This window comes from Sturnira hondurensis, unplaced genomic scaffold, assembly GCF_014824575.4.
Source record: "Sturnira hondurensis isolate 20B ecotype Veracruz unplaced genomic scaffold, ASM1482457v3 Scaffold0020184, whole genome shotgun sequence".
Taxonomy (NCBI): Eukaryota; Metazoa; Chordata; class Mammalia; order Chiroptera; family Phyllostomidae; genus Sturnira; species Sturnira hondurensis.
Window position 1 is genome coordinate 2,613,118 of NW_028092815.1, and position 24,045 is coordinate 2,637,162.

At 47.5% G+C, this 24,045-nt stretch overlaps 1 protein-coding gene and 1 pseudogene across 1 annotated transcript in view; one reads left to right on the plus strand and one right to left on the minus strand.

The window, feature by feature from the left end:
- SORL1 (sortilin related receptor 1) overlaps positions 1 to 24,045 on the minus strand; it is a 171,007-nt gene that overhangs the window by 82,236 nt on the left and 64,726 nt on the right. The window contains exons 9-13 of the mRNA XM_037029058.1: positions 13,194 to 13,386; positions 11,003 to 11,120; positions 10,730 to 10,803; positions 6,666 to 6,754; positions 1,019 to 1,197 (exon numbers count right to left, since the gene is read on the minus strand). Coding sequence (XP_036884953.1) covers positions 1,019 to 1,197; positions 6,666 to 6,754; positions 10,730 to 10,803; positions 11,003 to 11,120; positions 13,194 to 13,386 — 653 coding nt within the window. The remainder of the gene's footprint in view (positions 1 to 1,018; positions 1,198 to 6,665; positions 6,755 to 10,729; positions 10,804 to 11,002; positions 11,121 to 13,193; positions 13,387 to 24,045) is intronic.
- On the plus strand, positions 21,341 to 21,439 carry LOC118975246 (uncharacterized; annotated as a pseudogene).

Below are 24,045 nucleotides of genomic sequence, written 5' to 3' on the forward strand. Positions count from 1 at the left end.
TCTGGTCATGGGCCTGAGAGTAACACAGAACATTTTGTCACTGCTGAGGAAGCATAGGATCTCCATGGAAGGAGGCTGAGGCTGAGGATGGTAAGACAACCTGGACGACCACTGAATTGATCCACATTCACTCCAAAGTTAACCAGAGAGGGTTTTATAGGTATTCCAAAGAAACCTAGGTCAGCAGGGGCATTTTATGTTTTTTTATATGTGCATCTTAGGTTGGAACACATGCTGCCTGAAAATAATGCAGAACTATCACTTCAGTGCCATTCAAATCAGCAGGTACTGATTAACCCCTTACTACCCCGAAGGCTATCAGGCGTTGCAGTGCATGAAAAATAAAGATGCAGAGGACAGCTTCTCATGTCCAAGGACCTTACAATCAGTTCACAGGAAACACACACACTGATGACAGACACAGACTGGTGACTCGGGAAGGTGAGTGTGCTGACACTCTAGATGCAGAGAAGAAGGGAGAAGTCTTCTGCTTGGGACAATCACAGACAGGTCGTTGGATCCAAAACACGAAAGGATTTTAACTGGAGGAAACTGAATGGGTGGCCTGAGGGGCAGCCCTGCAGCTGGAATACCTTCAGCCAAGGCAGAGAAGGGGCCCAGGGAAGGACTGTGCATCTCCCCTCTTTGCTCACGCGCCTGTGCTCCAACTGCACTGGCAGACACTGAGGAGGCCCCACACCACCTGGCCCACTGCCCTTCACAGAGGAGGCACCAGCTGGATTTGTCGGACCGAAACGGCTCGTCACTCACCCACACACTCAACATACCTGTACCTGCACCTATGACATGCCGGTGACTGCAACCAGGAGGAGGAAACACAAACAGCACAGAGTCCTACCACAACGTGCCCGAGTGCAACCACGCAATCCTCAGTGGCTTACCTTGCATGTGTCCATCTCACTCCACAGACTACACATGCTCCCAGGTACTGAGCATCTGAGCTGGTGCTCTGGCCAGTAAACATTCCCATGAGCAGGGCAAGGAGGCAGCAGCTTACCCAGGGCATCTGTGGCGTTGACCTGGAGGACCAGCCAGCTGTGGACATTCTCCTTGTTGGAACCAAAAATAGTAAAGACAGTGCTCTTCTCGCCGGGCTCCGTGAGGAGCCCATACACGAACACAGGCTGTGTGCAGAAGGTGAACGCTTTCCAGGTCTCCCCTTCGTTGGTGCTGTATCTGCCCAAATGCAAGCAAGAGGGCCTTGCCGTTACTGCCTCTGGGGAGAGGGCTCGGCTTCCAGGCAGTACTCACCAGGATTGGACACAGGGCTCCCTGGGGAACTGGCTAATCGTGACCTGCAGCAGAGAGAGTTTAAGGTTGTGCCAGAGAGCGAGGTGTGCTCAGGGACAGACGAAGGCAACACAAAGGACACCAGAGCCAGCTCAGTGCACTCTAGCTGACCAAACTTATGGCAAGTTGAACGTAAAAAAAGAAAGATAATGGAACAGGTTATGCACTGACTGAAAATAGGACGCAGGTCTCTAAGTAATACTAAAAGTAAAACAGAAATGCAGGAGAAAAAAATTTTCTTATATTCAATGCTACCTAATAAATGTTGAAAACAATGACAGACTGAGAAAAGTGACCATTCTGTAACCCACACTGTCATGACCAACTCAGACAAGGCCATCAGCAGAGGCTAATACCCCTGGGTGCATAGTGCTAGGGACCAGAACATTCACAGGGAAATGTGATCTCTCAGTGGGTGATATAAGAGTCACCCACCCTCACCAACCCTGGCATCACTGACAGTGGGACGACCTGACACCACACAGTTCCAATACAGCACTGAGGAGAGCACATCACCTGTGTACGCTTGTACACAACTGAACCAACCCAGCACACGACAGATTCCATGTGGCAGTAGGTCTGGATTCTTCAAAAATAAGAAATCAAAGCCATGAAAAACAAACAAAAAATGGAGAAGGCTGGCTATAGATTAAGAGACTAAAGAGGTGTAACAATCAAATGCAGCAGGTCAACCTTGACTGAGTCCTGGATTAGAAAAAAATCTAGCTTTAGTAATACAGGACTAAGGAAAAATAAAGATGGCCTATGAGTAATACTAAGTTCATGCGAATTTCTTAGATGGGACAGCGGCATTCTGATTGTGCAGAAAGGCATTCTTATTTATCGGAGACGCATGCATGCATGGATGGATGGATGCATGGACGGGTGATAGACAGTTGAGAAAACTGGCAAATTGTTAACAATCACTGATTCAAGGTGAAGGTTACATGAATGTTCTTTAGGTAATTCTTCCAACTTTTCCTGAAGGCTTAAAAATTTTAAAGTTGTAAGAAAGTTAGGTGCTAAGCAAAGTCTCCAAGGCAGATTACGTCAAAAGAAACCAGGAGGCCCCTGAAGCACCAGCAGCACAGAAGTGACAGTGCTGTGTCAGGACTGAGGAGGAGGGGGAGACAGGCGCCTCTGTGCTTCACTGTCCAGCAAGCTGGCAGGATGGTTGACACAAGAAACCACTCAGTGAGAGCTGTTGTTAGGGTCATGGAGCCCCCGAGGTTCTCTTAGGTCCTCATGGCTCACAGAGCTGCTCCTTTCCCCGTGTTTCTGCAGCGATCCTCTTTCAGGGTCTCAATGCCTGACACAAAGCTTTTCCAGGCTCATTCAGCGCACACATGCCCTCTGACACTAAGAGCACCACACCCCTACCTGCATCAGGGGCCGTGTGTGACACCCGAGATGGCAGTTATGGAGCCACGAGAGGGTGTCAACAGGGCCCAAGGGATCGCCTCTGCGGATCTTCCAAGGAGGAGAGATTCTCATCTGGCTGATATGCTTCTGGTTTAGAGTGATTCTGAAGCAGATACAGGAATAAGTTAACTCATTCAATCTGCTTCTCATACCACTGTAGTGAGCTCAAGTCTTAGAATCACTCGTAAAGCAAGATAATGACAGAGAACACTCTTCTTTTCATAAGAATCTTTGTGGACCACACAGTTAAACAAATTCACTGCCATCGAAAAAAACAAAACCCAAGTGTGCTGATAAATGTTTTGTTCTCAACCCAAAATAAGATATCTGGTTCTCACAGAGCTGGACACATTAGCCAGTGAGCTGCCACTAACAAAAAGAAAAGTCAATGCACCAGCTCCGTAAAGGGCGCAAGGCCACCTGTACAGATACTGCCAATGAGAGCCAAAGCAGTTAAAATGTGGTTGAGAACACCTGCTCCTCTGTAACTCAGGGTGCAGAAGCAGCTTCACAGGGGTTAAAATGAGGTGGAGCTGCATGGCCCTCTTCGAGACTCTCCTGGGAAATGTCACTGGCATTCAGCGCTGCAATCAAGTTGATGGGCCAAGTGCTACCTCGCAGGTGGTGGAGCTGTGGCCATTTCCAGAACTCAGACCCGGAAAAGGCAGTGGCTCCTGGTGCAGCCTGTCCAAGGGTTCTTCTGGACTCCCAGAGGGAAGCCTTTTGAAATCAGGCGTCTGCTCTGAGGAAAGATGCCTTTGTACAAAGTGTTGTTAGTATGTACCTAACTGCCAAGAATACATTATGCTGACAGGCATACTGCAGAGAAGAAACAGAAGCCAATTTCACACTTTTCAATCAAGACAACAAACTTGCATATGGGTTTGTTGCATCACGTGTGGGGGGGCGGGGCGGGCAGCACACCCAGTCACGAAGTCCCTCCTATGAGGAGCACTGGCTGCAAATGCTAAGAACCTGAGCCCCCAATAGCACGCTGAAAGGCGCAGTGAGTGAGTCCCCTGAACAGGCTCATATTCACTCGTTTCAGACATGGAGACACAGGAACAATGCAAAGTGTTCCCCTTCTTGCTCTCAACTTCAATCAACATGAACAAAGGTGCCACCTTCCATGGAGAGTCAAGGCAGAAGCTGAAGCAAATCACTGTCAACTCTCAGTTGTCTGCACTAATCAGGAAGAGAAAGACATGAACAACTTAGAAGAGCAATGGAAAACAACCTCTGGGCCACGTTCCACCTGGGTCCCCACTAAACCTCCTATTAGAGTTACAGGCGTCACTCCGCTTCCTCCCATGGGCAGGCTGAGCTTTGGGCCTGGAAGCTCCTTTCCAAAGTGGTCCCTTCTTCTAGCCTCTCTTCCCAGCTGGCTCAGAAACTCAGCAGAGTCACAGTGAGCCAGAAAGTTCCCAGATGATGCCCCACTCACTTGTGTGTGCTCAGTGCCTAGAACAACATCTGGTTCATTACAGATGTTCCCCAAACATTGGTGTAATGGACCTACAACTGTGCCTAACAGAAACGAGCCCCAGTAAAGCGAGGAAGGAGATGGATGGGGTCACCTCCATGTTGCTGCATGCCACCAGGCCACACACACGGAGCTGCTGGAACTGTCACCTACACAGCACTTGGGAAGTGCCCCCAAACAGGGCTATGCATCTGCCGCACCACCACACCTCTTCCAGTTTCATAAATTAGTAAATAAAACAGCAATAAAAATATCTGAACGATCACATATTTACAAAGTCTGCACAGAATAGAAACACTTGTGTACAAGACCTGGCTAACGAACTGAGGAACTGAGGCGTGCAATGAAAAGGTACCTAACAAAGGACTCAGTACACTCTGAGACTGGAGGAGAGAGGCTGATGGTTGTGGGATGGGGGTGGGGGGCACCCAATGCAGAGGGACCTGAACCTCAGACCTGCATAGAAATCCAGTTTGGCTCAGAACTGCCCTCTCTCATGCGTGGGCATTGCCACTGCAGTTTGAGGGTATGACAACTACAACATCCTCTCCTGCTTCTCCTCTGATAAGGCTGACAGCAGGCAGCAGCCGGTCAAAAGCAGAGCAGCAGGAGAAGCAAAAAGAACTCTGTGAGCTGCAGACCGAGGAAATGCCAGGTGGCTATGCAGACTGAGGTGAAGCTCACCCTGCTATATGGGGCATGCACACCGCACACCTACTAAGAGAAGGCCCGTACATGTTTTCACATTTGTAAACGCTTCATTTAAACCACACACACAGGCACCTCCCAATGACCTTCAACAGAATGAGGCTACAGTGGCCACAATCCCCCAAGTCTGCAGTGAGTCACTTTTGCATGTCTGGGAGGGCCTGTGAGTTTCCTGGCAGCAAGTGTCTTTTCCTGGTCAGGTGGTGCAGTGATGATCTGGGTTCTCTGGGCTCACATGCACTGGCAGACTGAGAAGGGGGCTGTAATCACAGAACTGGTACTTCAGAGAAGCCAGCTAGGAATGCAAACGCAAGTGGGAGCCACAGAAAAGCCAAACCCGGGAGATCGGGAGCCAGCTCTACAGTCTGACTGCCCTGCAAAGAATAAAATGTATTCCAAGGAGGTCAAACTGTGTCCCCTCCCACAGTGCTCTCAAAGTACGCCCCAAACATTGCTTTTTTATTTGTGTGTCTTACCACTGGAGAGTGGACTCCTTCAGAGTGGGGGAAACATGCTGTTTTTCATTGGACACAGTACCTCGCAGAATTAGTGCCCACTAAATGTGTGAGATGGGAATGAATGCATTAACGGATAGAGAAATGACAGCTAAATGTGGGAAGAACCATACTTTGTGACTGTCTTCCACTGAGCTGATGCCAACCCAAATGGAGATACGGTACATGACTCACAAGCAGAGCCTCTCGGACCCTTAGCCCCAAAAGCAGCAGCTGACCAGTGCCACATGGACCAGAAAACCAGGAGCAACACCCACCACAGGACTGGCTTCTTTCTGCTGCCAGGCCAGGCTGCTCAGAAAGAACCACAGGGGCACCATCTGCTAAGACCTCTTCTTCAAACTGCCCACCTCTCTCTTGACTTGCCCTGTTTCAGAAAGGCTTTCTTCTCCCCAGCACTGACTGCGATGATCACAGGGCCCTCATCCTCTCCTTCAGTAATTTACCTCATGGGCTCAGCTCAGAAACTGGGAGAAGGAGGGCCAGCATGCCCCACCCTACTGCTAATGAAATCCACTTCTGACCTATGGGCCAGAAGTAATCAAAAAGCTGGTTTTAATAAAATCAGACTTCAGGAGGCAGAAGTCAGAAACTCCTGACATTTCTGCTTTTCAGAGGGATACACTGCAAAGAGGATGGAACAGAAGGTAACACCTGAGTGCTGGTCTTCCCTGCCACTGAGAAATGGGAGACTCCAGGCAAGGCACTGTACTTGTCTTGTTGAGCCTCGGTTTTCTCAACTGTAAAATTGAGCGGTTAACCCCAAATGTCCCTTCCAGTTCTATTTGCGAGAACCTCTAAAACCAAATGCATCACAGTAAGGACAACTGGCTATCAATTTACAGGTACCCTGAAACTACTACTCATGCATTGTTATCTGTTACTCATGCTATGAGTAAATCTCTGTATGTGTGTAACACATATGCAATGAAAAAACAATGTAAAGAGTCCCTAGTAAGTTTTCAAATCGTGATTAATTTATACTTGGTAGAGTTGTACTTCATATCAATACAATTATTTCATTTATTGCTCAAGATGCCTCTTTGAGAGAGGAAGGGCAGCCCATTACTGGCATTGTAGAGAAAGCGAAGTATAAGTGGCCACCTGACAGCATGAGGGCTGCTATGCACACTCGGTGCTGGAGAGAGAAACCTCGGTGACCGGCTGTGCCACACTTTGGAAGAGCATCGTGATACCCGCGGAAGAGCACCACCAGAAACACTTACTTCAGCTCGCTGGTCTCCGTGCCCTGGGCAATGGCCACGATGATGCCGCCATGGTCTCCCCATGCATAGTAGTGTGGCCCAGAGAGTGCCTGGGAAGGAAAAAGCAGCATGATGCCACCGCTGAGGCACACGAGCACATGTGCACACATGTGCACGTGTGTGGTCGCGCACAAGCATGCTACACACATGTGTGCAGGTGTGGGTGCCCAGGCAAACATCTGTGCACCTGTGCAAACACACATGTGCATGGGCACACACGCATGTGTCTCCACACAGCAGTGACTCCAACTGTTTGAACACCTCTTCTTGGTTCCCAGAGCACGTTGACAGCCACAGTTGTGTCTGCTGCACAGGACCCTGTGGGTGGGCAGAGCGAGTTCTCGGACCCCAAATCATGCCCCAAATACAGAAAGTGGACCTGTGATTGATTTTAGTGGCAGACTACACAGGCAGGAGTCAACCTGGTACTGTGCAGACAGAACGCCAATCTCTTGCCCTCACCAAATGATTAAAAATTTACCAACAGAAAACCCAGCTCTACTCTGAGGGTAAAACCCATTCTTCCTGCTGATCACAACTACAAACTGCACAAAATACAAAAGACCCCTACCGGAGGATGACGAAAACCAACTGACACCAGGCAGCCTTTGGAGAGATATAAAACCTAGGGATGCTCCTGCAGAGCTGGGCTTTGCTGGCGTGGAATAACTCAGCCCCAGCCAGACAAACGATTCCTGCCCAAGGAACTGAGAAAAGAACCCTTAAAGGCCAAGGAGAACATGGATGTGATCTTAGAGGACAGGGTGTCGGAGAAGAAACCCACGGCTCTGTGTGTGTATTCACCTAAGTCCCAGCCCGACCTTGAACTACCCATCAGGAACAACCCCACACCAGCAGCGCTAATGGCTTTATAAATTCAACTGAGATTCCAACGACCACCCACAGAATACACAACACAGGTTATGGTCTAATGAGCCCACCACAGGCTGCAGCAGAAATGCTCACCATCTCCAGGGGATCACATCTCCCGCGTTGTATTTGCTGTCCTGGATACAACCCAAAACTGCTCAGTAAACAAGCGTATCAGTGAAATGTTTCCAGCTTTCAAGGGAAAAGACAATCACAGGTACCAATCCCAAAATGATCCAGATGTTGGAATTAACAAAAGACTTTAAAACAGTTACCATAATTGTGTTTCATAAGGTAAAAGTAAATAGTTCTGAGATAAACAAAAGATGGGGAATTGTCTCCAGAGAAGTGGAAACTATTTTAAAAATAAAAGAAACAAAGAAAATTTTAACAAAAACAAAATATCTGAAATAAGAAATTCACTAAAGGGCTCAACAGCCCTTCATGAGCATGAAGAGACACCCAGAGCAGTGGCAACAATCATTCTGATGCAGAAGCAGGGAAGACAGAGCTCCAGGGCCTATGGGACAGTCGCAAAGGTCCCACAGGCGAATGGGGTGCAAGACAAACGAGTAAGGGCAGGGGGGTGGGGAGAGCAGGAAGCACATTGCAGGAACAGCTGACGGTCTCCACAACTGGGCAAAGACACACATTTACAGACTCAAGATCAGTGTCCCCAGAAAGAATAAACACAAAGGAAAACACAATTAGAGATGACATAAAAAAAACTGCTGAAAACCAAAGGGGGAAAATCTTGAAGCATCTATAGAAAATGGACACATTAGATACAAGACAGTGATGAGAGATATGACTACAGATCTGAGAGGGAAGAATGGTGGGAAAAGGTACAGGGAGCAAGAAACATAAATGGTAAGTACAAAATAGACAGTGGGAGGTTAAGGACAGTATAGGAAACAGAGAAACCAAAGAACTGATATGTACGACCCATGGACATGAACTAAGATGGGGGGTAATGGGGAAGGGCAGGCAGGGTGCAAAGTTGTCCCCCCAAAATTGGGACAACTGTGATAGCATGATCAATAAAATATACTTTAAAAAAGAAATAAAGACCCAAATAAATACAATTGGAAATCAAAGAGAAGTAACAACAGATACCACCGAAATACAAAGGATTATAAGAATATATTGAGAACTACTTGCCAACGAACTGGACAACCTGGAAAAAATAGGTAAATCCTAGAAATACGTACTCATCCAAAACTAAATCAGGAACAATTAGAAAATCTGCATAGATTATACTTGCGACATTGAAGCAGTAAAATCAAAAAACTCCCAACAAATAAAAACCCTGGGCTAGGGGGCTTTACAGCTGAATTTTATGAAACAGTCACAGAAGACCTAAGACCTATTCTTCTTGAACTATTTCAAAAACTTCAAGAGGACGAAAAGCCCTCAAGATCATTTTACAAGGCCAGTATTATCCTAATTTCAAAGCCAGATGCTACAAAGAAAGAAAATTACAGGCTAATATCCCTAAAGATGCTAAAATTCTCAACAAAAGATTAGCAAATGGGATCCAGCAATACCTTAAAAAGATAACCCACCAGGACCAAGTGGGACTGATTCTTGCCACCACCTGCTTCCCTCACACCCCCCAGACTGTCCCTCTAAAGCTGACACTGCCAGCACGGACCACGATGCCTGCTCACACAGCCCAACCTTTCCACGCCCCAGTCAGTTCTGTGCTATTTCCAAACACGAGGTCCCTTGTGCAAGCACGGCAAGCAGGAGGTGCAGCCGGCAGCCCCGCTGCCAGCTGAGGCCACCGCTTCACGGGAGGAGAAACACCACATCGCTTTCTACCAGAAGGAAATCGCCTGCAGATATTCACATTCCCAACCACACCGCTGTCAGAAGGTACAAACCATACAAACTGAAGCGCCAAGGAGGGGACACCCAATTTCAACAGGAACATCCAGCTCCAAGGAGGAGGAGAGTGGCTACTTACTCTTCCCTATGGAGGCAGGACAAGGGTGTCCCGGGAATTCATCCTGCTCACACTTTCTGACTCCTCTGGCTTAACAGCCTCCTGCATCTGAATAAGTACTTACATTCTCTACCATACTGTATAGCACTTGATGTGCACATACATGCACACACGTGAGTGTGCACACACAAAAGCAGACAGCATGCACACATGTGCACGTGGTGTCAGAGTCCCACCCCTCAGCTGGAGATGAGGCCTGTGACAGTCCCCTGTAGCTGCGAAAAGCCAGGCCGAGTGGGGCTCCGTGACTGCCTGATGTGTGACACAGTCAGACACAGAAGTGTTCACACTGCTTTCCCAATCAGAAGCACCATGAGGACGGGAACATCCATCAACTCCTAAGGCCCCACCTCCCCCCGGGCATCACACCTGGCCTGCCTGGGTCTGGGGGCTCCCTGCACGCATGCACAGCACCTCTGAGAACAGCCGTGCACAGTGGAGCCTTCACACATCCTGTGGCCTCCGTCAGTCATGGGAGGCTGGTGAAACACTGTTTTCTATGAGTCTGGGAATTCCCTGTTGTCCCAGGTTGAATTAGCACTTCAGGACCAGAGGACTAGCTGCACCTGAAGAACTGGTGTCATCGGCGCCTAAGGATCCAAATTAACCACACAACTTTAAGGCCAGAGCAGTCTTCTTCCACAGCTCAGATGAGATGAAAGTATAACCCCTGTGCATGGCAGCCCAGCGAGCAGAGGGGTGATGTCGGCAACAACAAAAAGAGCAAATAACCAGGTTCAGGCCTGACGCTACTACCACACTGTCATTTGCTGGTAGTCAGCAAATACTCACTGAATACTCACCCCATGCCAGACACCACTAGGTCCCAGGGGAAAAGGAGTGAGCAAAATGGACATGGCCTCATCCTCATGGAACTCCATCCTCATGGAGCTGATCACCTTGGAGCAGTTAGTCACGTTTTTTAAAAGCCCGTTTTTGATTCAAAGTAGCATGTTTGGCCAAATCACAACCCGCATTACAAGCTGTGAGTACACAGGGTGCAGCAGGCCCCTACACGTGTTTCTGGGTAATGCTCTTCATTTCACCATCACAGCTGGACTCTGTGATCTCCACCACAGGCCCCAGGCATCCCTGAAATGACCAGCCTCAGGCCAATCTCGTGCGAAGGAGAATGGGGGGCCCTCACCTCTCGCCACCGGGCTCCTGCACTGCTGGAGATGTACACATTCATCTTGCTTGCTAAGTTCTTTCCCACTGAACCTGAAATGCAAGAGGAATTAATTGTTTTTGACTTCAAGAACCTTGCCCAACTGGAAATTCTGGGTAGGATCTAGCAACTGAGAATGTCTCAACCCTGCAGGCAGCAGTGATGGCAGCAGAAGGTGGCAGTCCCTGTGCACCTGGCTGCACCTGAGCAAATGGCTTACTCAGGAAGGAAGAGCAGGCACAGCCAACTTACCTGTGGCAACAATGAGACCGGGCGCCGACTCCTTGGAGAGGATGGGCATCCTCCGGAGCTGGAGGTTGAGCAGCTGACTGAGTCGCTGGGCCAAGTGCAGGGAACAGCCCTGGGAGAGCTACAAAACACACAGCCCAGGCACCATGAGCAAGGCAGATAATGCCTACATCTCCCTCCAAACACTGAGGCCTGTGTGTGCACAAGACAGCGAGAGGCAGAGGGAGGAGGTCTGGCCCAACGGAAACCAGAGCCACCGTCTGGCTGCACCCACACATCTGCAGAGGGGCATGATCAGCTGAACCACGTAAATGCCTTTCATTGAAGCAAACAGAAAAATACTAATACAAAAATTCCTCCTACTACTCTCAGAGAAACAGCTAGAAACCAGTGTCAATCAGCGTCCCAACCAGGGATGCCCAGATATATAACATGAGATGTAAACACCAAAGTATCCACAACGAATTTTTTAAAGTAGGCTGCATTTGTACAAAGTACTAAGTCTACAGATGTACCTCGTAGGATTTCAAATTACCCAAACTGACTTACATCACTTACATTTCAGATCTGAGTTCCGCAAATAAGGCGGAACTCAGATATGAGTTTGGCTATATAGTTGTGCCTGATTTTCTTGGCCAGGAAATGGCTATCGAATCTGTTCTGGACAGGATAATGCTGTGGGTACTTCCAGCTAAAAACTGTGACATGGTTTGCCACTACACCTGCTTTTGTAACAAAAGGATCTCTAACAAATATCTGTCTTGCAAGCACCACAGTTTGGCTGATAAAAATTGGAGCACACCGAGTTGGGTCGCAAATCGCCACCAAGGTTTTCAACCTTTCTCCTCTTCTTTCACTGCCTAAAGTCAGAAGTAAAAGCCAGAAGCTGAACTGTTGTGCAGCTCTTAAATAAACTGACAGGCCAGTGAGACAGGAAGCTGAATTTTCACAATACCATTAGTTCCATTGAACCGAGGCTCAGAGTCCCACCGCACGCTGGAAAGTGCCTCACCCTCGTCCACACCAGACTCACACGGAGCTCTGAGAGCTAGAAGGTGCTGCTGCATCAATGAGAAGCACCTAGGGATTGGTTATATGTGCTTACATCCTGCCTCTTCCCGAAGTTAGATTTGACGTCATCAGTCAAGACCTGGTGCCACATCAGAAGATAAATGAAGGACTATGTTCTCCAGCAAGAATGTCCAAAAGAATCTCCCCATAGGCCACAGATGCAGCATCGAGTAGGCCAACATGTTTAACACGGACAAACAAAATTCAGTCATCTGAAAGACCAGGTCATCATCTCACTGAGATGTTACCATTTCTCCAAACATCAGTGCCACTTGGTTTTCCCTCAGTTCCTTTTGTCCACCTACTTTACACGCCCTAGATCCCCTGTGTCAAATGAAAATAGAGATGCGGTATATCCCATAAAGCCAGGGACCACAGCTGTTGTTCTGAGGGAAAAGAAAGGAGTTGACTAGGTACATGAGACTGCTTTATGGGCCCAAATAATACAGTTTAGTCTTCTTAGTTTTTCACACGAAGCCACAGACAGGGAAAATTATAGAATCCTAAATAATATTCAAAGAGGAATTTTAAAAGAAGTTCTACAGAAATAAATTATGGGAGACGTTTTCAAATTCTCTTGGTTTACAGCACAATAGGTGTCTCAGTCATGTTGCTGTAGTACGTTCAAGCTAGAAGAGCTATACCAATAACTAGATACACCCTAATAACTTAGAAGCAGTTTAAAATAACAGCATCATAGGTAAGTATTAAGAACAAAAATGAAATTTCATTTCATTCTCAAATACCTACAGTTACTTAACACTGGGCTGTGTGGGCCTGCTAGGCCCAACGTGGCCCCTCGCACTCCCACCAGACACCACCATGGCCAGCTCCTGCTCTGCCTGCACTTCCTCCCTCGCTTCCCACCACGCCGCTGGAACCTCAGCCTCACACATACAAGACGTCATCAAAAGAAACACAGCATGAGCTAAGGTCAAAACTGTGCACTAACTCGGGATGGTGAGTGTCACGGTGCTTCTATCAGAAACTTAACACGCCCCAATGCCCCCTTGAGCTCACCAGGGCACCCCAGTGTGCCTTGGCATGGAGTTTGAGAACTGTAAGTGCAGGACTGCAGACAGAACTTTGCGTTAAAACCCAAACCAAACAAAACCACCTATACCTCACAATCTGTTTTTTCTCCATACTCTGTGAAGGCTGGAGCCTGAAGGAACTCCCAGGTGCCCCCTTTGTCGAAGGTGATGACAGACCTCATGTTCTCCTCCTTCATGGGGCCATTGATCAGGGTGGCGATGTAGACACCTTGCAGCCCCTCCACGCGGTGGAAGTCAGCAAATGGCTCATTTGCAAAATACCTACAGTAAGAGAGAACAAACAGCTGTGAAAACAAAGTGGTGTTTTGGGTATGATTTCATCACAAGTTACACAAAGTCTAACCACTTTAAATTACATACTCTGGCAGCACGAAGCACACTCATAGTTCACTCCCGTGCTCCAGAACACTTCCATTGCCCCAAAAGGAGGCCCTGTGCCCACAGGCAGTCGTTCACAGTGCTCCCTGCCCACCAAGGCCTAGGTGTCCACTAACTAGCACAGTTTCTATCTCTACAGATTGGTCTATTCTGGATACTTCGCATAAATGAAATCACACAGCATGTGACCTTTTTCATTGTTATTTTCACTTAGCATAATGTTCTCGAACTTCATCCAGATTGCAGCATATCAGCACTTCACTCCATTTTATGACTGAATAATCAGCTCTTTTTTTGGAAAAAAAAAACCACAACTTTGACACCGAGATCCTTATCTGATCAATAATTCTTCACAGGGGGTTCAGAATGATACACAACACACAAAAGCTGATGTAAGAGTCACCTCTACATGTTCAGGTTCAAAACAGTGAGTCCGGAGAAGCAGCAAAGAGTAAGCCTGACTTGCCAGACCCAAAAACAGCACCAGGGCTTACGATTTTGCCCAACCAGCAGGAATATGACTGGGGCAAAGCAGTTATTGGCCGGGCCCATACAGCAGACCACGTGACACCCAGATTAGACGGACACCCATAGGGTCCCCGTCGGGGAGCAGAGCAGAGCCCTTCCCAGAGAAGCAGCACAGAGGCAAGGGCGTCTCCGCAGCATGAGGTCACACCTGCAACATAGAAGCAGAGAACCAGACCTCCAGGCCTGGACTACCGCACTGTGCCAGGACACTGCAACTTCACTGCACAGTAGAGCTGCACTAACATAGTGCAGCTCACACATGGCTTCTAAAAACTGGAAGTGTGCCCTTTGTCCAGAGGGTCTGGAGTCACTAGCTTTGCACAAGATGAGCGCAGGACTGCTTCTCCCATCATCTGCCCCGAAACCTCAAGCGGGGCGAGGGCTCTGCCCCTCACGCACATGGCCACTCCCCACCTCAGAGACAAGCAGTATCCCTAACAAAGTGTGGACTCAGCACCAAATATTCCGACGTGGGGTTTCCTTAGGTCTGCTGTGGCTATTTTCTGGTCACTCCCTTCGGAACCGGCCCCAGGTCTACTGGCCTCCTGCTGCTCTGGATTCAATCGCAGTGAAGCCTCTCAAAACCAGACTCACCAGCATCTCTCACATCTGGGAGGTCTGCATGCCTCTCGTTCTGGAGAGCTCTGTTTTTGCCCCCTGGTCCCGCTCCTCAAGTTTTATCCCTTAGTTCCCAGCAGAAACCTGCCCTCCATATCTCTCACACTCCACCTTCTGTTCACAGCCCACCTGTCATCTCCCCTCTGACTGCCCTCACCACAGCATGAGCCACACTCCCCAGTGTGTCTGGGCTGAGCCTCACCAGGCAGCTCCACAGGACCTGGAAGCCACCCTCAGTGCAAAGCCAGAGCCCCCCCACGCCACTCCCGCCAGCCACACAGGGCCTCCCTGGGGCACCCAGAGGCCTGGTGGCACTCGCATGGCCACATTTCTTCCTCCCTCTANCTGCAACTTCACTGCACAGTAGAGCTGCACTAACATAGTGCAGCTCACACATGGCTTCTAAAAACTGGAAGTGTGCCCTTTGTCCAGAGGGTCTGGAGCATGTGACCCTCAGTGCAAAGCCAGAGCCCCCCCACGCCACTCCCGCCAGCCACACAGGGCCTCCCTGGGGCACCCAGAGGCCTGGTGGCACTCGCATGGCCACATTTCTTCCTCCCTCTAGACAATGCTTTCCGCCAGACTGCTACGAGGCACTCTCACCACTGCCAGCATCACCCCTATTAATAATTCTCTCTCCAGTTCTCCAAGTAAATTAGAACAAGTTCCGGGCACCACACTTCCCTATTCAGTTCAAGCAATAGCTCACTTCAAATACCACAAAGTTTTTTTCGGGGGGGAACTAGCCTGCCCATGTCATCTGTTAAGACACCCTTACCCAATTTCATCGTGCTGAGATGGAGACACAAGTAACAATGATCACTCAAATGAGCACACCTGAACAGGCTCAGTCCTGAGATACAACCTGAAGAAAACAGGCCCTGGCTGGTGTGGCTCAGTGGATTGAGTGCCAGCCTGCAAACCAAAGGGTCCCCAGTTCAACCCAGTCAGGGCACATGCCTGGGTTTGGGCCAGGTCCTCAGTAGGGGGCGTACAAGAGGAAACCACACATTGATATTTTTCTCCCTATCTTCCCCCTTCCCCTCTCTCTAAAAATAAATAAATAAAATCTTTTAAAAAAACTGAAGAAAATGAGAAGGCTGAGCAGGATGCTGGTGTCTGAATCTCGATTTAAACCTACTTTAAGACACTCACTGGGTTGCTAGCTCGGGCAGGTGGGAGTGACCTGTGTCACCACGGGAAGGGTCAGGGGACCGGACAATGGCCATGGGGCTGAATCACCGAGAGCCAGGTCCATAGCTGCCAGCTCCTACTCTGCCTGACCATGAGATATCCATCTGAAACCTCTGACAAGTGTGGAAGGGGAAGAAACCTCTGCAGGCTGTGACTCATCCACCCCACAGCCAGATGCTCACAACTGGTCAGTGGGAGTCCTGATTTTAGATATTGAAGATGTGAAGAGAAGGTCACTCACCCTAAAAAGAAAGGGAGTGCTGACACATGCCACAGGCGGATCATCTCTTAAAGGACTAGTCCCAGGGTGAGAAGCCTGACTCGAGGGTGTGCTACGGTGCAACTCCCTCTCTAGGAAAAACCCAGAGAGGCTCTGTGCATGGACAAGAAGTTGACTGCTGGCTGCCAGAGAATGGAGGGAGGCAGCACTGAGAGCAACTGCTTAATGGGTGAGAGGCATTCTTTTGGGGAAATAAAACTGCTTTGGAAGAAAAAGCTGTTGGTTACACAACATTATGAATGTACTAAATGCACTAAGTTGTTCACTTTAAAATGACTAAGTTGAAGTTTGCAAATTTCACCTCAATGAATTTTTGCTAAAGTCATAGGAACTGGCCCAAAGGGGCTGCCACTGACCAAAACAGAACCACCCAAGTCTGAATCATGGCAGGAATGGCTTGTTTATAAGACATTATAATGTGTGCAGTAATCGACAACCTGTCAGCGCCCCCACTGAGAAAAATGTAAGGAATGAAGATGAACTTCCAGTCAAGATGGCAGAGCAGATAAAAGTAATCGCCTCCTTCAACAACCACAGCAAACTTACAATGAGACTATAGAGCCACCACCCGTGGGAACCACCAGGAGACCAGCTGAAGGGAACTCCTACAAGTAAGAATTGACAGGAGAAGCCATATTGAGACTGGTAGCAAAGGAAGAGACGTGCAAAGCTGGTCCCACACCCACATGCAGCAGTAGGAATCTGGAGGTGTCTCTTGGCTGCAGAGGTCCCCGTTGAGAAGCAAGGGGCCCCAGCCCCACACCAGGCTGCACCAGTGCCAAGGACAGGAGTCTCCACATGTGGCTGTGAAAATGAGCCAAGTTCCTCTGTGCCTACAGGAGGCAGGGCATCAGAGACCCAGGTGTCTTCCTAAAGGACCTGAGAAAGGCTCACTTGCTCAAATACACTCTCCATAATCTCCAGAGAAGAGACAGCAGCTTTAAAAGCACCAGAAACATGTGGGGAGGAACTCAGTCATCCGGCTTCAGAGGAAGGTCTGGCAGGAAGGCTCTCTCCAGCGCTACGGAGCAGGCACACACTGCTGTGCCTGTGTGGCACCTTCTCCACCATATGGCCGGCGGGAACAGACGGCCTCCAACTCTGACTTTCCACCCAGAGGGCCACCACAGCCCATGCAACCCCAGCCTTGGGAACTCCCTGAGATCCCACCCCACTCACTCATGCACCTGCCCAGATCCGTTTAGGGGAGCTCTGTAAGGGTAGCTGTAAGAGGAGCTGTAAGGGGAGCTCCGTTTAGGGTAGCTGTACTGCACAGGCAGCAGGCCTTTCCCCAAATCTTGGAAAGATCCACAAACCCCAACCAAATACACAGTGACCCAGAGCCAGGCACCAGTGGCAGGCAGCCTTGATTTGCAGCACTGCATCCCACAGGAGACACCTCCAAACCCAGCACAGGCAGCTACCGACGGGGGGATCACTCAGTAGCTCCTCCCCTGGGGCCCCAGGCTGAGCACAGGCAGTGGCTGAGCTGGGTCTGCACCAGAGCCCCTCCCAGGAGGCCTCAGGCATGACACACCTGGCTGCCAGCATGAGACTACACTGCAGTACCACATGATGAGGTGCACCACATCACCACACAACACACCACATTACCACACAATAAGTTCCACAAACAACACACCTGCAGACTGGACTGGACAGGCACCAGGGCACTGCTACAGCAAATTCCATTCTGTGGGCTCAGCCCCACACACCAGCCTGCCTGACGCAGTCATGACCAGTCCTCGGAGTCTGTCAACCCGAGGATCAATCCAGATCACCAATGTGCCAACCACGATCAAAGCTCAGTTACAACAGGAGAATACACACAACCCACATGAGCAACACTCCCAAAGCACCTGGCTCTCAGGTAGCCAGGGAGGCTGTGTCCCTGGGCTCCAGAGGACATCCTCTACATGAAGCAATCCTGCTAAGATGCAGAGATGAATGGTCCTACCTAACACATGCAAACACACACAGGGAGGCAGCCAAACTGAGGAGACACAGAAGCAGATCCCAATGGAAACACAGAACAAAACTCAAAAAAATAAATAAAACTAAACACGGTATAGACAAGCAATGGACTACATACTGAGTTCAAACACTGCATATAAGGATAATTAATCCACTTAGTGGAGGAATAGATGAATTCAGTGAAAACTTACAGAAAGAGACAGAAACCATAAACAATCAGTCAAAAATACAGAATATAAAAACTGAAATGAGGACTAAATTGGACAGTATCACCAGCAGATTGGATGAAGCAAAGAATTGAGACTTCCAGCCAAGATGGAGACGTAGGTAGACACACTGTGTCTCCTCACACAACCAAAACAAGGACAACTACAAATACAAAAACAATCAACAACCAAAACTGCCAGGAAATCAAACTGTATGGAAGTCTGACAACCAAGGAGTTAAAGAAGAAACATTCATTCAGACTGGAAGGGAGGGGTGAATACCAGCAGCCGAGGTAGCAGGGGAAGTGATTGAAAGCAGGGTGAAAGTTGAGCAAGTGGCATTGTTCCCTCTCTGACCCTTCCCCGACATACAGCAACACAACAAAGCTAAGTGGGTTGCCTTGCCCTGGCAAACATCTAAGGCTCCACCCCTTACTACATAATAGGTGCACCGACAAATATACATGGCCCAAACGAATGAACATATCAAAACTGCAGAAAAAGAAACTAAGCAATGAAGAGATAGCTAACCTATCGGAGGCAGAGTTCAAATCACTGGTATTCAGAATGCTCACAGAAATGGTTGAGTATGGTCACAAAGTAAAAGACGTGAAAGATATACCAAGTGAACTAAAGGAAAATATACAGGGAACCATCAGGAAGGAAACCAGGACTCAAATCAAAGACTTGGAACAGAAGGAATAAATAAACGTTCAACTAGAACAGAATGAAGAAATTAGAATTCAAAAAATATGAGGAGAGGCTTAGCAACCTCCAGGACAACTTTAAACATGGAAACATCTGAATCATAGGGGTGCCAGAAGGAGAAGAGGCAGAGCAAGAAATGGAAAACTTATTAGAACAAATAACAAAGGAGAAATCCCCCAATCTGGCAAAGAGAACAGATATCCAGGGAGTCCAGGAAGCTCAAAGAGAGCCTCTGTTTCAAGATATAAGGAAAGAAAACTTCCCTAACCTGGTGAAGGAAATAAACAGATAAGTTCAAGTAGCACGGAGAGCCCCAAACAAGATGAATCCAAGGAGGCCCACATCAACACACATCATAAAATGCCAAAGGTTAAAGACAATAAGGAGCTAATATCCAAAATATATAAAGAACTCATAAAACTTAACACCAAAAAAATAAACAACCCTATTAAAAGGTTGGCTGAGGATCTGAATAGACACTTCTCCAAAGAGGACATACAGAGATGACCAATACACACATGAAAAGATGCTCAACAACATTAATCATCAGAGAAATGCACATTGAAACCACAATGAGATATCACCTCACACCTGTCAGAATGGCTGTCGTCAATAAATCAACAAACAAGTGCTCGTGAGGAGGTGGAGAAAAGGGAACCCCTATGCATTGTCAGTGGGATTACAAATTGGTACATTCACTATGAAACAGTATAGTGGTTTCTCAAAAAGTTAAAAATAACCCTGGCCAGGCAACTCAGTTGGTTAGAGCATCATCATGATATGCCAAGGTTGGAGGATTGATCCCTGGTAAGGATACCTACAAGAATCAACCAACAAATGAATCAATAGTAGGCGGAATGATAGGTCAATGTTTCCCCTCTCCTCCTTCCTCTCTTTCTCTCTAAAATCAATAAATTAGAAGAAGTAGTTAAAAAATTAAAAACAGAAGTACCGTATAACCAAGCAATCCTACTTCTGAGTATTTATCCAAAGAAATCTGAAACACCAATTTGAAAAGATACATACATTCCTATGTTTAATGCAGCCTTATTTACAACAGCCAAGGTATGGAAGTTAAACGTGTGTCTATTGGTAGATCATTAAAAAAAGACATGGTACATATATACAATGGAATATTACTGGGCCATAAAAAAAGAATGAAGCCCTGGCTGTCATAGCTCAGTGGATTGAGCATGGGCCTGTGAAGCAAAGGGTCGCCGGTTCGATTCCCAGTCAGGGCACATGCCTGGGTTGGGGGCCAGTTCCCAGCAGGGGATGCCTGAGGGGCAGCCACACATGGATGTTTCTCTCCTACTCTTTCTCCTTCCCTTCCCCTCTCTCTAAAAAATAAATAAGTAAAATATTTAAAAAAAGAATGAAATCTTACAATTTGCAACAGCTGGATGGATTTACTGGGTATTATGCTCAGTGAAATAAGACAAGATAGAGAAAGACAGAGAAAGATAAATGCCATATAATTTGACTTGTATGTGGAATCTAAAGAACCAGATAAATGAACAAACAAAACAGAACAAAATCGTAACTACAGAGAACAAACTGATGGTTACCAGACTGTAGTGAGTTGATGGTTGGGTAAAAAAAGGTCAAAGGGATTAGGAAGTACAAAGGGGCAGTTACAAAGCAGTCACAAGTATGTAAAGTACAGCATATGGAATGTAGTCAGTAATATTGTAATAACTCTGTATGTTATAGGATGGGTATTAGAGTTATCCGCAGGATCGCTTCATTAGTTCTATAAATGTTAACTGCTATTCCGTACACTTAAAACTAATACAATAGCGAATATCAACTGTAATTGAAAAAAACTTTTAATATTGTTTAAAAAGATAGCACATTTGAAGGAAAAGAATCAGGAATGGAAAAGCATGGTGAGAGACCATCTGAAAAGCCCTCCACTTGAATATCTAACGGTGTTTTGAATCCAGGAAGTCCAAACCCAATTTCTCAATCTTCCCCTCCAACCACACACACACATACACATGTGCACATGCACGCACACACCTGTAACCCCTCCTCCCTCCCTGATTCAGTACACAGCTCTTATTCTACCAGCTGCTCAGGCCAAGCAGCGGTGATCTCTCAATTCCTCCTTCTTTCATACAGTGAATCAGCAAGTCTATTAGCAAATGGTCAGAATTTAACTAATTTTATCATTGGCCACTGCCCTGGGTCCACCCAACATCCACCTCCACTGGCCTGGATTTCTACAAACTTTCACTGCTCTTTTCCCACTTGCACTCTTGTCCCCTCCCATTGTTCAATTTCCATGCAGCCCTGAGGAAGGTTTTTGAAAAGACGAGTCACACACTCACTTCAGCAGCCCATGGACTGAAATGAGAACGATGCAGAGATTAGCATGGCCCCTGCGCAAGGAGACACGTACATTGGTGAAGCGCCTCACATTTTTCTGTCATTTAAAATTTTTTACATAGGAGGAGGTTTCAAGATAGTGACAGAGTAGCACAGACAGAATCCAGCTCCCATACACCTGGTAGAAAATCCAGGCAGATCTACTGAGGAACAGCATAATCAACCAACCATTCCCCAGCATTTATGAAAATAACAGACCAGAGAGTGTGATGGAGGGACCAGACAGCTGCAGGTCAGTGAGGACTCCGGGACGTGAGTGAGGACAAAAGCAGTTGCACCTGCGGACTCCTGCACCCTCGGCATGGTACCTGAGTACAGACAAAAAGCTGCGGCCGGCGACCTCGGCCACCACCTAATGGCCTTGGTGCCGCTGCCATGGCCAGGAAACAGAGGCCTCGGTCTGGGACCATCGCCGGGGTGCCTGCTGCGGAGGGAACTCTGGAAGCCCGACACCTGGCGGGTCTACAAGAGACTCTGTGGGAGCCCTGGGCCTGCTACAGGGTCCGTGGGAGAGAACTGACTCCCTCCCTCCCTGTCTAAGAAAGGCTGGGCAATACCTGGTAGAGACCTGTGGGCTTAAGTTTACCTAAAAGGTAACAAGGTCAGAGGGCCATGTTCAACTGCAGACTCTGTGGTCACTAGCCCGCCAGCCCACCCGCGGCCAGCCAGGGGGAATTGAGAAGGGCATTGTCGTTGCCCATCTTTTGGGGATTGGGCTGGGCTGAGAGGCAGGCTTTATGGAGAAGTCTTTATTGGAAAGTGAACTGAGGTGTTCTGCGACAGCAACTTGCCTCACTGCCTCACAGCCCAACCACCCCAGCAGCCATCCAGGGGACAGGTGGGAGCACTTGGGTCCCGCCAGAGGACTGGGAAGGACAGTACCAGATCCCGCGGGACCCAGGCAGCCTGCCAGGAGTGCAGGCGTCCGCATCCCAATCCTGTAGCCTGGCTGGTGCAGGTGGGCGAGCCTGCACACCTGCATCCCAGCCCACAGAGAGTTCCTGCTGCAACCAGAAAAACTGGTTTGGACAGTTTGAAACTGACAAGAGAAGATTTTTTATTTTTTTTAGCAACTTCTTTTCCAAGTAATCTTATATATTTTAATTGTATTATTGCTCTATCTTTCAATACTTTGTTCCTCTTCTTTCTTTTTGTCTGGTTTTAGTCCTTCTTCCTTTCTTCCCAAACTTTTCGCTTATTCCTCCTGTCCCCTGACTTTTGTGTGTGTGTGTGTGTGTGTGTGTGTGTGTGTGTTGGATTGTTTGTTTGTTGTTGCTTAGTTTTCTTTTACCCACAAGAGACACAAATAACTGGGAACTGTGAAAGGACCATAGTGGGACCTAAGAGGGGGCATCTCGACAATACTGACACTGATACAAATTTCACTTTCTTATAGCAGAGAAGCCTCAAGTTGCTGCATAGGTGTATTATTATTGTTTTTTCATTATTCTCACTTCTTTTTTATTTTAATAGTATCGTTGTATTCCTCCTCTTTCTGTATAGGTTTCTTAGTCCTGGCTGGTTATATTGTACTATTTCACAGGTTGCCCTGTTCTTTCCTCCACAGTGTATTGCTAATTTTCTATATTTCACACCACTTGCTTTCCTTTGGCATACTACCCAAGCTCTATAACCCCCACTCAGACAGATCACATAAAGTCTGTCATATGAATGTTGCTCTAATATTCTTGTAAATAATAGCTGTTCTATACAACGGTAAATACTTCACAACACATCTCTCGGACCTCAGACCACCTTACAGGTTCCTGAATTCTATTACTCTAGTGATTAACTCTATTTGCTCACATGGTACACCTAGTTACTATTCTTTACTCTCACCTCACGTCAAAATCTGACCGCCCAAAACCTCACTGCTTTCTAGATTCAACTCACAAGCCTTCCCTTCCCAACAAGAGATTTAGCTTCTGTCCATCCTTTCTTAAAAGTGGAAAGCTGGGTGGAAGAGTACGGTCAACACTATACATAGCCTAGAGATTGTCTATTCTCTATCGGCTCTGACTGTAAATATCATAAAGTACTCTCCTGCTGTCATAAACAATTTTTTCTCCCCCTCCAACTGATCACACAAACACAAAGAAAGAAGTAGGTGGAAGCGGAGAACATCAAGATACCCGCAGGACACTGCACCACTGAATTTCACAGGTATCCTACCACAGAAGTTCACACCATGAATCCAGGGAATCAGAACAGATCAATTTAAGAAGCTGAGGCCAACAAGAAGAGTATCACAAACAACGGGAAGACAAAGAAACAATCCCCAAATGAAAGAAAAGGTGGAAGTCTCAGAAAAAATGTTAGATGAAATACAGGCAAGTCAACTATCAGATATTGAATTCAAAGCACTGGTTATCAGAAAATTCAAAGAGCTAACAACACGCTACCAGAAACTACAGGGGAGCTACAATGAACGCTCCACAAACTATACCAACAAGAAAAAGGAAATAGAAAACATCAGCAAAGGCCAAGAGGAAATGAAGAATACAATTTCTGAACTGAAGAACACAGTAGAAGGTATGAAAAGCAGGATCGATGACGCAGAAGACTGCATCAGTGAGTTAGAGGACAGAGTAGAAAAAATCTCCCAGATGGAGCAAGTAAAGGAAAAGAGGCTAAGAAAGAATG